The sequence below is a fragment of the Notechis scutatus genome, chromosome 6 (genome assembly GCF_049901735.1).
Source record: "Notechis scutatus isolate UNSWTSFEM ecotype Mainland chromosome 6, rNotScu1.2, whole genome shotgun sequence".
Taxonomy (NCBI): domain Eukaryota; kingdom Metazoa; phylum Chordata; class Lepidosauria; order Squamata; family Elapidae; genus Notechis; species Notechis scutatus.
The window spans coordinates 44,643,132-44,655,486 of record NC_142014.1 but is presented as its reverse complement, the minus strand read 5'-3'; the positions used below and the strand labels follow the sequence as shown (position 1 = coordinate 44,655,486).

Sequence of the window (12,355 nt, the reverse complement as noted above, 5' to 3'; positions counted from 1 at the left end):
GCTGTGCGGCCCCCTAAAGAAATGCCACCCCACACCATTACTGACCCACTGCCAAATCGGTCATGCTGGAGGATGTTGCAGGCAGCAGAAAGTTCTCCATGGTGTCTCCGGACCCTGTCACGTCTGTCACATGTGCTCAGTGTGAACCTACTTTCATCTGTGAAGAGCACAGGGCGCCAGTGGCGAATTTGCCAATCTTGGTGTTCTCTGGCAAATGCCGAACGTCCTGCACAGTGTTGGGCTGTAAGCACAACCCCCCCTGTGGACGTCGGGCCCTCATACCACCCCCACGGAGTCTGTTTCTGACCGTTTGAGCAGCCACATGCACATTTGTGGAAGTCATTTTGCAGGGCTCTGGCAGTGCTCCTCCTGTCCCTCCTTGCACAAAGGCGGAGGTAGTGGTTCCGATGCTGGGTTGTTGCCTTCCTACAGCCTCCTCCACGTCTCCTGATGTACTGGCCTGTTTCCTGGTAGTGCCTCCATGCTCTGGACACTATGCTGACAGACACAGCAAACCTTGCCAGAGCTCACATTGATGTGCCATCCTGGATGAGCTGCACTACCTGAGCTACTTGTGTGGGTTGTAGACTCCGTCTCATGCTACCACTAGAGTGAAAACACCGCCAGCATTCAAAAGTGACCAAACCATCAGCCAGAAAGCATAGGAACTGAGAAGTGGTCTGTGGTCACCACCTGCAGAACCACTCCTTTATTGGGGATGTCTAGCTAACTGCCTATGCTTTCCACCTGTTGTCTGTTCCGTTTGCACAACAGCATGTGAAATTGATTAAGTGGACAGTTTGATTTCACAGAAGTGTGATTGACTTGGAGTTACATTGTGTTGTTTAAGTGTTCCCTTTATTTTTTTGAGCAGTGTTAGTACAATTCTTTAGGATAACATGAGATTATGAGAAGGCTGCAAAAAAAGAACAAGGAAAAATTGAAGCGACAAAATGAAAATTGCGTACTAATGCAGTTTTATTAAACTTGACTGGATTAATCAGCTGGAGAAGCAGGGAAATTACTATATTACAATTAATCGAATAATAAGGCATTTCCTGTTTTACAAACCAAATGAATAGAATACAATACCTTGTAATTGGGGTTTGAGCAATATATTTTAGCCATATTTTGAAATCTTGTAGGCTTAAGAATGACTTTAATTGACCTTGACTGAGTTTCTTATCATTTCTTCAGAAATTCTGCCTCTGAACATTTTAATACGTTTGCTACATTAGTTTAAAACCTATACTTATTTTAAACAGAATTAAACATTTTGTTTAATATTGCTTTCATACGTTCATTATTCCTGTAGATCATTATTATATGGTCCAACAAACATTCACATTAGATTGTTGCCTGTTATTCTGAAAGAAAATGAAAATTAATAGGAATAGATCTCAGTAACAAAAAAAATTATATAAAGTATTTACCAATTTCTGAAAATGATAACTATTTTTGATTTTAGGTAAAAAACAAGATGGTGCTATTGAAAATCGTAACAAAGGTATGACTTACATTTTAAAAATTCAAATATATGTTAGAACAGCACCTTTATTAGAAATAATCAGAATCCACAGAAATGTGTCTAAGCTTTCAATTTCTCCAGAATTCTTCATTAGGTTTTTAAAAAAAGGTAAAGTAGCATTTTGAATGAATTCTGTAGAATTCAAAAGCTTGCACACTTTTTCAGGGTATTTCAGTTTGTTCTAATGGAAGTTTGTTGATTTTTCAGTTTGTTAAATCTTTTTCCAAAAGATAACTTCTATGCAAAATGTCAACTGCATCTTAATTTTAAATATCAAATATGTGATTTATGATAGTCTTAAAATTACAATATGATATTATGATAGTATTAAAATTAAAATATGGGTGAACAGAACTAGTAGAACAATATTTTAATTGTGATAAAGAATAAGATGCCTAACTTGCTGGTGAACATGCTATTTAATAATGATGAGCATTTTATTTTTTAGTGTGCAGATAAAACTTTGTGAAACATATAGTAGCACTAGAGACAGTATACTCTGCAAAATGGATTGCACAGAATATTTGTATTTGTAATTTTAGGCAGAGCTGTTTGGAGTTGAAATCATTCTTTTTAAGTTCAAGAGACTTCCAGGATATCCAGATAGCTTGTTTTAAACTCAAAATTCATGATATTTTGTGCTTAATATGATTTGAAATGATTTTTTTTTACCCATGCCTGCTGGAAACTCTGGAAATTTAAACTTATATTTTGGATTGATTGAAGCTTATTTCTCTCAAGTGTTAAAGTAGCGCTCCTTAAAACTGTACAAAATTAATATCATATATTTTATATGCACTCTAGATTTTCTGGAGCTTATTTGTGTTTTTACATTCCCACCTGATCCAATCTTTAATAGGTGAACTGCCTGGCCATTCTGGCCAATGGTGTTTAAAATTCTTCCTAAAAGATAGGTGCTCTGAAATTACCTATACACCTGATCAATTACATGCCCAAGCCATAAGATTCTGCTTTATTCAGACCCAACAACAGAAGCAGATAATTCACTCAGTTAATGAGATTTTGCTATATTCCAAGGTTGTATTTGGTTGTTTTGAAATTTATGATCTGCTTATGAACCATAATAAATTATTCATTCAATTGTGTTTTTATGAATTTAGCAAAAGCTCAAGATGGTGCAGCTATGGAAATGCAACCTTTGAAGAGCGAAGATGGTATAGATGGAGATGACAAAAAAAGAAATAATATGCCTAAGAAAGAGAAATCAGTTCTACAAGGAAAGCTCACAAAGCTAGCAGTTCAGATTGGCAAAGCAGGTATGGCTCTTCAATTGTTGTCTCTGGAGAAAATAAAATAATGGATTGGCATTATTGGACTGGCATTATTGTCAAACTAATGCTATTTAGTGTTGCTGACATTTCAATTTGTCCTGGTCTTGGTGTAGTTCAAGGATCTTCAAACTTGGCAAGTTTAAGACTTGTCGACTTCAACTCCCAGAATTCCTGAGCTAACATGACTAGAGGAGGAATTCTGGGAGTTGAAGTCCACAAGTCTTAAAGCTGTCAAGTTTGAAGACCCCTGGTGTAGTTGGACATCAGCTGAAGTTAAAACCTGTGTTTAGCTTGATTTATAATATTTATACAATGATTTATAAAACCCTGGAAGTCCAGCTTCTGCCATTCCTTTGCTTTGTTTGATCACACTATTTGAGTGTTACCTTAATGATACTGAATAGAATGTATTGAGTTTGTCATCACCATCAATACTCCTCATAGGTTATCATAATAGCCATTTTGCTAATTTTAATAAGAACTGTTTTTAAGGTATCCTAGAACATTTAGAAACCATGTTGAAGTAATCAAAATATTTTAAAAACATAATATTTTTTTTCTTTCTGTACTCAAATTAATGCTCATGGGAAGCATGTTGTTATTCTACAGGTGGCATGATTAGTATCCATTGACAATGTTTAAATTCCACGATTTTCTAAACAGTAGGTTAGAGCCATAAAGAGTGCTGTCTATCAATACTTTCGATGGCAGTAAATCAATAATATTAATTATGTGCTGTGTACTTACTGTTTTATTGTCCTTTTCTTTAAATAAAAAAAATCTCTAGTTACTCTAATCCTTTAATTGTGTTACTTGCCTTTTCTGCTTTTAGTTTCAGCTTTAAAATATACATAGATTTGAATAAATGTAATATAATGGAAGAGTTTTATTTTCAGTGTTTATTCTAATGAGCAACACAGAATTTTCCTTTTTCTTAACTGCAACATAATATTTTGATATTCTCATTCAGATAAAACCTAAAACTCCAAAACATATTTCTGGATCAATCATTGCCAGTTCAGGCCTCATTAGTATGTATATATGTGATTAAAATATTTTTGCACTGAAGATTTTGGCACTCTGAAACCGTGTGCCATTGTTCATAAAATTCTAGACTTCAAAAAGATTGTTTGAATATTTTATAATTTCACATTATTAAGTCACAAGTAAGAACTGGCTTGACAATAGTCTATGTGAATAAAGTCTGGGTATTACTAAGTATCCTTAGTGTTCACAAGTTAAAAATGAACTAGCAATGTGATATAGCTGTTGAAAAGGAAAATGTTATCTTGGGGTTCAGTTAACAGGAGCATAAAATCCTAATCACAGGCAGTTATTGGTTCACTTTACTTTGTCAGATACCACTTGAAATCTTTTATCTAGTTCTGGTACTATAATTTTAAAATGGCAATGATTAACTGATAGAAATTCAGAGAAAGCTACCAGTGGTGAAACCTGTGCAGAATTAGTAAAGGAACTGGCTACGTTTAGACTACAGAAGATACGACTAAAAAGGACATATGACAGCAGTTTTCAAATATTTGAATGGTTGACACCTAGAAGAGGAAATAGACTTACTCTTTATTGTTTATAAAGCCATAACCATATTTGATGGGTTAAAACTACAAAGAATTGGTGCACATTATATGTCGGGAGAAATTTTTTGTACAAATTTATCAGCCAGTAGAACAAGCAATCAAATGAAAAGATGAGTTCTTCACTGAATTTTTAAACAGAGTCTAAATGGTAATCTGTCAGAGATTACCATTATTGAATTTTGCCCTAAGGGGTTATACTAGATTGCCATTAAGATACCTTCCAATTGTATAAACTGGTGACTAAGTCTGTGAATGCTATTTAAGACTGTTACTTATATGACAATCAACTAGGTCTCTTTTCTTCATGAAAGGGTTGCTGATGTCTGCTGTCACAGTCATCATTCTTGTATTATATTTTGTAATTGATACCTTCTGGATCCAGAAACTTCCTTGGCTTGCAGAATGTACACCAATATATATTCAGTATTTTGTGAAATTCTTCATCATTGGTGTTACTGTTTTGGTTGTGGCTGTTCCAGAGGGTCTTCCACTGGCAGTAACTATCTCACTGGCTTACTCTGTAAAGGTATGAGCAAAAAACGTGACGGTATGTAGTATTTTAATATGTAATAGTTAAGAATAAGAATTTTTTCCCCAAGGAACTATACTTCACTGATATTTGTTTGAAGTAGTTATTTAATAGCTTATTTCATTTATTTTCAAATTTTATATGCTATTTCAATGAAAGACTACAAATGGCTTATAACATGGGCAGTACAAAAAGCGAAATAATATAGTGTCAAGCATTATCAAAAGCAACAAATCAGAATTTAATCTGTGAAAAAAATCACCACACACTTTCTAATAAAAATTTGCTAAATAATGTTTACATTGGGAAGAATAATGTAATTCATCCTCTGAAAACTCTGCAAAAAAGCAGCATTTGAACTGCCTTCCTGAATATTAACAGGAAGGATGTATCCACCTTAATACAATGTAGGTGGAAGGAACAACAACAAGAAGATTTCATTGAGTAAAGACTATCTCAGAAAAATGTTATTTCTAAGCAAACGCTCTATTTAAGCCCTGAATGGACCAGATTTGCAGCATACCTTCCCTACCAGTATATATTGGGGAAGTTCTACATGGTGCAACTGGTGTTAATGGTATTCAGGATCCAAGCTGTTTAGAGCTTTATACATCATAGCACTTCTTGAATTGATAGACAATGCAGCTCCTCCCGTAAAGATAGTTAGCAGGCAGGGCAGACAACTGTAGTTTATATTAACTGTAAAACATAGTTATAGTTATAAACTGTATTAACATAGTGGTGTATAGGGCAGCCGTATGTAGACTGGATTCTAGTAGTCCAAGTGAGAAGAGCATAAATAACCAATAGTAGTGCTCTCTGCTGCAAGAATGGTCACAGCTGACACTTCAGCAAAATTTAGCAAATACTTTCCTGGCCACAGCCTCCATCTGCTGCTGTACAAGTATAAGAGAACTCCCAGATGGGAACTGGCTCTTTCTGAGGCAACAGAACTAAAGATGGAACAGTACAGTATGCTACACTTCAAAGAAAAATGTGCATAAATGACTTTGAAAGTTCCCCCATCATACGGCTTTTTGCCTTGCTTAATCCCTAGTGCATGTAAGTCCATTTGAAAGTATTATGTGCCTATCTAGTAATAAAATGTGATGAGGATTTCAGAGGTAAAATGCCTGGGTGGAATTTGATGAAAAATTTCCCTCTTAAGAATGAGCAACAAGACAAAGGAATAATCAGTTGCAGAAAGTGCTATCAAAGCCAAAAGATACAGCCAAATATCAGAACGCAGTGTATTACATGAGCAGATGGGAGTTCCGTGATGGAGGTGGGCATGAAGGAGAGCAACAAGCAGAAGCATTTTGTATTATTCATTTGATCTAATGGCTGGCACTCTTACAATCTAGACTTAAATATAAATTTTACCTGTTTATTTTTTAGAAAAGATATGTATGGCCATTTATCTTAGAGCATAACTTTGGGCAGCCTATCATAATAATAAAATTACAATCTATTAAAAGAAAAAAACTAAAACAACAACGACAACAACTGGTGTCCCATTAATCTCCTAGGATGATGTTCCCATAACCATCCCTAGGTTCCCATCACTCTATCCCAGTGGCTTCTGGAAAACTAAAAGACTGGGTGCCTGCCAGATTCTTTCCAAATGTTACAAATATGCAGTCTACTCCTTTCTTTTGTCTGGTATCTGCTGGAAAACCTCCACATTTGTGTTCATATAAGAAATTCAACTTGGGAAAGATAGTAAATACTTTCTAAGAATGCTTTAATGCTGTTCAGACATGATTTTGTCCTTTTTTGAAACAGAAAATGATGAAAGATAACAATTTGGTCAGACACCTGGATGCTTGTGAAACAATGGGAAATGCAACAGCCATTTGCTCAGATAAAACAGGAACCCTGACGATGAACAGAATGACAGTGGTCCAGACATATATTAGTGAAAAGCATTATAAAAAAATTCCTGAAGCGCAAGCTATTCCTGATAAAACCTTATCATATCTTGTAACAGGCATCTCTGTTAATTCTGCTTATACTTCCAAAATCTTGGTAGGTATATATTAAAAAGACATGCTTTAACATTGAACATATTTCAATACAAGCTAAGCATTAATATTTTGTTAATTATATACATTTTAATCAATGTTTGTATAAAACTACTTAAATTTAACTTGTTAAAGGTAAATACAGTAAAATTCTTTTCAAGTATTTGTCATATTACAATATTACCTGTACATTAACAAAACATTATTAAACTTACAAAACCTTTCTGGTAATGCTAGTAGTTCAGTTCTCTTAATTTTAATTATGTTGAAAATTAACAGTAAATGTAAAATGCTATACAGTATTTACATTTGCTCTTCAAAGGTTAGCCTGTTTTAAATTTATAAAGCATAACCAAACTTTATTCTGGGTAATATAGAATTAATGGTCATGTAAAGTTATTGTGGCTTATTTTAATTGAAGCAAATTCCTAGTGAAAAAGATTGCTTTGTCTTTCAGCCTCCTGAAAAGGAAGGTGGCCTTCCTCGCCATGTTGGTAATAAAACTGAATGTGCCTTGCTGGGATTCCTTCTGGATTTGAAACGAGATTACCAGGAAGTTAGAAATGAAATACCAGAAGAGGCACTCTATAAAGTCTACACCTTCAACTCTGTTAGAAAATCTATGAGTACTGTGTTAAAGAACTCAGATGGCAGTTTCCGGATCTTCAGCAAGGGTGCTTCAGAGATAGTACTTAAAAAGCAAGTTATTTTTTGTATTTGGGAATTCTTTGTATTCTTGAAATAATAGTCCCTGGCATTTAAATAACTCTACTATAGAGATTTGATTAAATATGTGAAAGGATATTCTCTGGTAGTTAAGCACTGTATTTGTAACTTTTTCAGTAGCCTTTAAAACTAGAATAATGTACTCTATTTAGAATATTTGCTTTGCTGATAAGGTTGAACAAGCAACCTCCAAAGTGGATGTAAGGGTGTTTTTAATTTGTATTAGCAATTGAACACTTTTATTTGACATGATGTGATGTCAGATTAATTCCTAAACTATCTCTTTAACAAGGTTCCTTAATTTTAGAAACAGTTAAGTCTTCCATGGCCATTCCTGCAAGAGGAGATATTCCCAGGACCTTTTAAGGAGGCTCTGATTTCTCCTCTTCTTAAGAAACCATCACTCAATCTCACCTGCCTGGAAAATTTTTGTCCAGTTTCTCGTCTTCTCTTTTTAGAGAAAAGGAAGATATTTGGTAACTCCAGGGAATCCTGGATGAAATGGATTTCCTGGACCCCTTTCAGTCAGAATTCAGGCCTGGCTATAGGACATAGACAGTTATGACGATCTCTGGCAAAAGCAAAAAGGAGGTAGTGCAACCATTCTTGCCCTTGACCTCTCAGTGGCCTTCAATTATGAGCCATGGTATCCTTTCAGGCCAGCTTCACAACTTAGGGCTTGGTGGCACAGTTTTAAACTGGTTCAGCTCCTTTCTCTAAAGTCACTCCCAATTGGTATTGATAGGGATTGAAGAATCCAACCCCCAAACACTCAACTTGCAGCTTCCTACAAGGCTTGGTAGTCTCTACTCTTCTATTTAACATCTACATGAAGCCACTGGGTGAGATCACTCATCACTATGAGTTGAGATATTGTCAATATGCTAATGATACTCAACTCTATATTTCTACATGTGGTGACTCAAGTGATGTTGACTGTCCTCTCGTGATGCCTAGAGGTGGGATCCTGGATAGGGGACAGTGGACTTCTGTACACTGGCAAGACTGAGTTGGTTTGAGTACACGGAGCCTTGTCATCTCTGATTCTTGATGGGGTTGCATTTCTCTGTTCAGACACAGTTTACAATTTGGAGGTTCTTCTGGGCTTATGTCTACCGCTGAAAGAGCAGGTAGCAGGGTGTGACTAGGAGAGCTTTTGCCCCCTCTAATTTATGCATCAGCTGTAACTTTTCCTGGATCTTGACTGCACTCAGTTACTCAAGGCCTGATCATCTCTTGTCTGGACTAATTCAGTGCACACTACATGGGGCTATCCTTGAAATCCATTTGAAAGCTTCAGTTGGCACAAAATGGGACAGTGAGATCAGTTTTTGGAGTCCTAGTATGGCTCATATTATACCGCTGCCTGGCGAACTACATTGGTACCGGTCTGCTTCCAAGTACAGTTGGTTATGACCAGTGGTAGGATTCAAATAATTTAACAACCATCTGCCCTAATGATTTATTTCAACAACCAGTTCACCAAACTGCTCAGAAACTTAACAACCAGTTCTCCCGAAGTGGTGCGAACTGGCTGAATCTCACCACTGATTATGACCTTTAAAGCCCTTAATGGCATAGGTCCAGGCTACCTGATGAAACATATTGTCCCACTAAGTCTTTCCGGTCCTACTCAGGCTGGTAGAGGGGCATATTGCAGATCCCGTTGGTCAAAGAACCCTGACTGTTGGGTTCCAGAAGAAGTGCCTTTTCTGCCGCAGCGCCCATCTTTTGGAATACCCTGGCCTCCAGGATAAGACCTGCCCCCAATCTCCTCTCATTCTGTAAGAGCCTAAAGGTCTGACTGTGGAAGTTGACTGGAGACTCAATGGGGGAGTTCACCTCTGGAGATGGCTGCTAGGTTAATAGCAGACTCAACGCCAACACCCCTCCCAACTCTCCTGCCTACTCCATCTTTTTTTTTTTTTGCTAATCGTATTGATGTGTTCTCTTTGTTTTCATTTTCTTTTTCTTTGCTTATTGTTCAATTTTACTTTTGCTTTGTTTAAATCTCCTTTTCATTTCTTCACATTTTTTTATGGTTGTGAGCCGCCCAGAGTATCCCCAGAGTGAAATAGACAGCAAATAAATGTAATAATAATAAAAACATTTCCATTTGTTTACATTTTTATTTGAATTAATATAACGAAACTGAATATATTCTCGTTCTTGTTTTTTAAATGAAAAATTAGATTGATGATTGTACAGTTGAATAGGAATAGATTAGATTAAAAAAGAGTTGGAATGTACTTTGTGCAGTTATAGTCCCACAATCTTTTAAATTCTGCTAGTATTATGAGTTTTATTATTTATTGAAATTATTGCTGAAAACAATGGTATTTCCTGGGAAGCTTTTTCCAGCTTAATTCTTGAACAGTTTCCTTATTGTGCCTTGTTTATAGAATCTTGTAGTTAGCTATAGCAGAGAATAATATACTTACAAAGGGAGAAAATGCATTTGGAAGGCTTATTATGCTTCTGTTAATAAAAACATTTATCAAATAGTGAAATAAGTATAGCACCTCTTCTTTGAAAAGAATGTTTTATACTTACCATTTTTTATACTATCTAACATAGTCGATTTTGACTCTTGGTGACTGCCTGGATCTTCTCTTGGCAAGATTGCCTCCTTCCTAGGGCTAAGAGAGAGTAACTGGCTCAAAGTCAGCCAGTTTGGCTTTGTGCTTCAGGTGGAACTAGAACTCAGAGTCTCCCAGTTTCTAGCTTGATGTATTAACTGCTACAACAAACTGGCTCTTATGGCTTAATATTTTTAACCTTTAGACTATGGATCAAAATATTCCTACTTCTGAATTCATCCCAAATCATGTTAAGTACATTATGGATTCATAGTGATTTTGAACAAATTGCATATTATCCTTTTCACAATTTTTCCTAACATTCTTCCAATTTCACTTCATCACTAAACCCTGGTACACATTCAGTGGAGTTAAACAAAATATCCATAAATTAAAAGTATTCAAAAAAACTATTAGGCATTGTGAGTGAATTTTTTGAGTTGGAAGAGATTTCATTGACATTCAGAACCTTGAACTTTGTTTGTAGGTGTTTCAAGATACTCAGCGCTACTGGTGAACCAAAAGTATTCAGACCAAGAGACCGTGATGATATTGTAAAAACTGTTATAGAACCTATGGCATCAGAGGGACTCAGAACAATATGTCTAGCATTCCGAGACTTCCCAGCTGGAGAACCTGAACCAGAATGGGATAATGAAAATGATATTGTCACTGGTCTTACATGCATTGCTGTTGTAGGCATTGAAGATCCTGTGAGACCTGAGGTAGGGCAAAATGTCGTTCATCTTGGTTTGAGGATTTAATAACCATTGATTTAAACTTGTCTTCCAAGCCTCTCTGGAAATGAGTAATAGCTATTTTTAGTACTGTTTTTGGAAAGTAGATGAACTCCCACATTTCCTTTGTTCTTTATTTAAGGGCAGTGATTGAATAATATTCACTGTAATAGGCATATATATTTAATTTAAAATTGCTTAAATGTCACAGAAATAGGTTCTTACTCATTACAATAATTCTGAAACCATTTCTTCAAAATGCAGATGTTATAATATGTTTTGTGTTATATGATGTGATTGGTATAGTTTTACTTTTTATAACTGTTGCCTAAGAACTAGGTTTTGCCACAAATCTTTTGTGCATCAATTAAACAGTAACATGTTCCAGTCTTTTTGTTTTCCTGAACCTCTTAGTAAGTCAGCTTAGGATAAGCATAAAATCTTATACTGAGTAACATATTCAATGAGCTGACTGTCTCAGATGTACCAAGAGTTGTATTAGTGCCCTTCTGAGATTTTAAGTTGCAATTTCCAGTTTACTTACTTTGGGGTTTAGGGATTGATGGGAGCTTAATTTCCAAACATTGGGTGGATTCCAATTGCCTAACTGTGACCTTAGCAACCTTATAATCATGCATCACAGTTAATCTGTATCTTTAGGACTTGAAAAAGAAGTTAGGGATAAATGATCATAGATGAAACCTACGTAGTCGCTAGGAGCTGAAAACAATTTCATGGCACATGATCAAATATACGTAAAATATATCAGCATTGTAACTTAAATAACATAAAGTTATTGACACATACATGAAATTAAACCTTAGTATTTTAGCCAGAAGCAGGTTAATTCTTTTTAAATTAATCATTGCTGAAAAATAACTGCATAATTAGCTTTTCCCTCTTCTTAGGTACCAGATGCAATTAAAAAATGCCAGCGTGCTGGTATAACTGTTCGTATGGTTACTGGTGACAATATTAACACTGCTCGTGCTATTGCATTAAAATGTGGTATTTTGCATCCTGGCGAAGACTTCTTATGCGTGGAAGGCAAGGAATTCAACAGACGAATACGTAATGAAAAAGGAGAGGTGGGTATGGTTAATATTCTTTTTTTTACTTGTGAGAACTTAGTTATGAAATTAATCTAAGCTATCTTTACAGATAGAACAGGAGCGAATAGACAAAATTTGGCCAAAACTTCGAGTACTTGCAAGGTCTTCTCCCACTGACAAACATACACTGGTAAAAGGTAAATACATTTTCTAACAGATTTTTCAAACAGCTTTTTGGTCAAGAGCTGGAAATGCTCTTGAGAAATAGAAGACTATATCTTACTATGCAA

General features: G+C 35.6%; 1 protein-coding gene across 6 annotated transcripts in view; it reads left to right on the top strand.

Annotated features, from left to right (window-relative positions):
- The window catches only part of ATP2B1 (ATPase plasma membrane Ca2+ transporting 1), a 79,693-nt gene that overhangs the window by 54,670 nt on the left and 12,668 nt on the right, over positions 1 to 12,355 (top strand). For all 6 annotated transcript variants that reach the window (XM_087968086.1, XM_087968083.1, XM_026693650.2 and 3 more), the window contains exons 7-14: positions 1,469 to 1,507; positions 2,650 to 2,805; positions 4,730 to 4,944; positions 6,733 to 6,975; positions 7,429 to 7,670; positions 10,764 to 11,001; positions 11,922 to 12,101; positions 12,175 to 12,262. In XM_087968086.1, the coding sequence (XP_087824212.1) occupies positions 1,469 to 1,507; positions 2,650 to 2,805; positions 4,730 to 4,944; positions 6,733 to 6,975; positions 7,429 to 7,670; positions 10,764 to 11,001; positions 11,922 to 12,101; positions 12,175 to 12,262 (1,401 nt within the window). The remainder of the gene's footprint in view (positions 1 to 1,468; positions 1,508 to 2,649; positions 2,806 to 4,729; positions 4,945 to 6,732; positions 6,976 to 7,428; positions 7,671 to 10,763; positions 11,002 to 11,921; positions 12,102 to 12,174; positions 12,263 to 12,355) is intronic.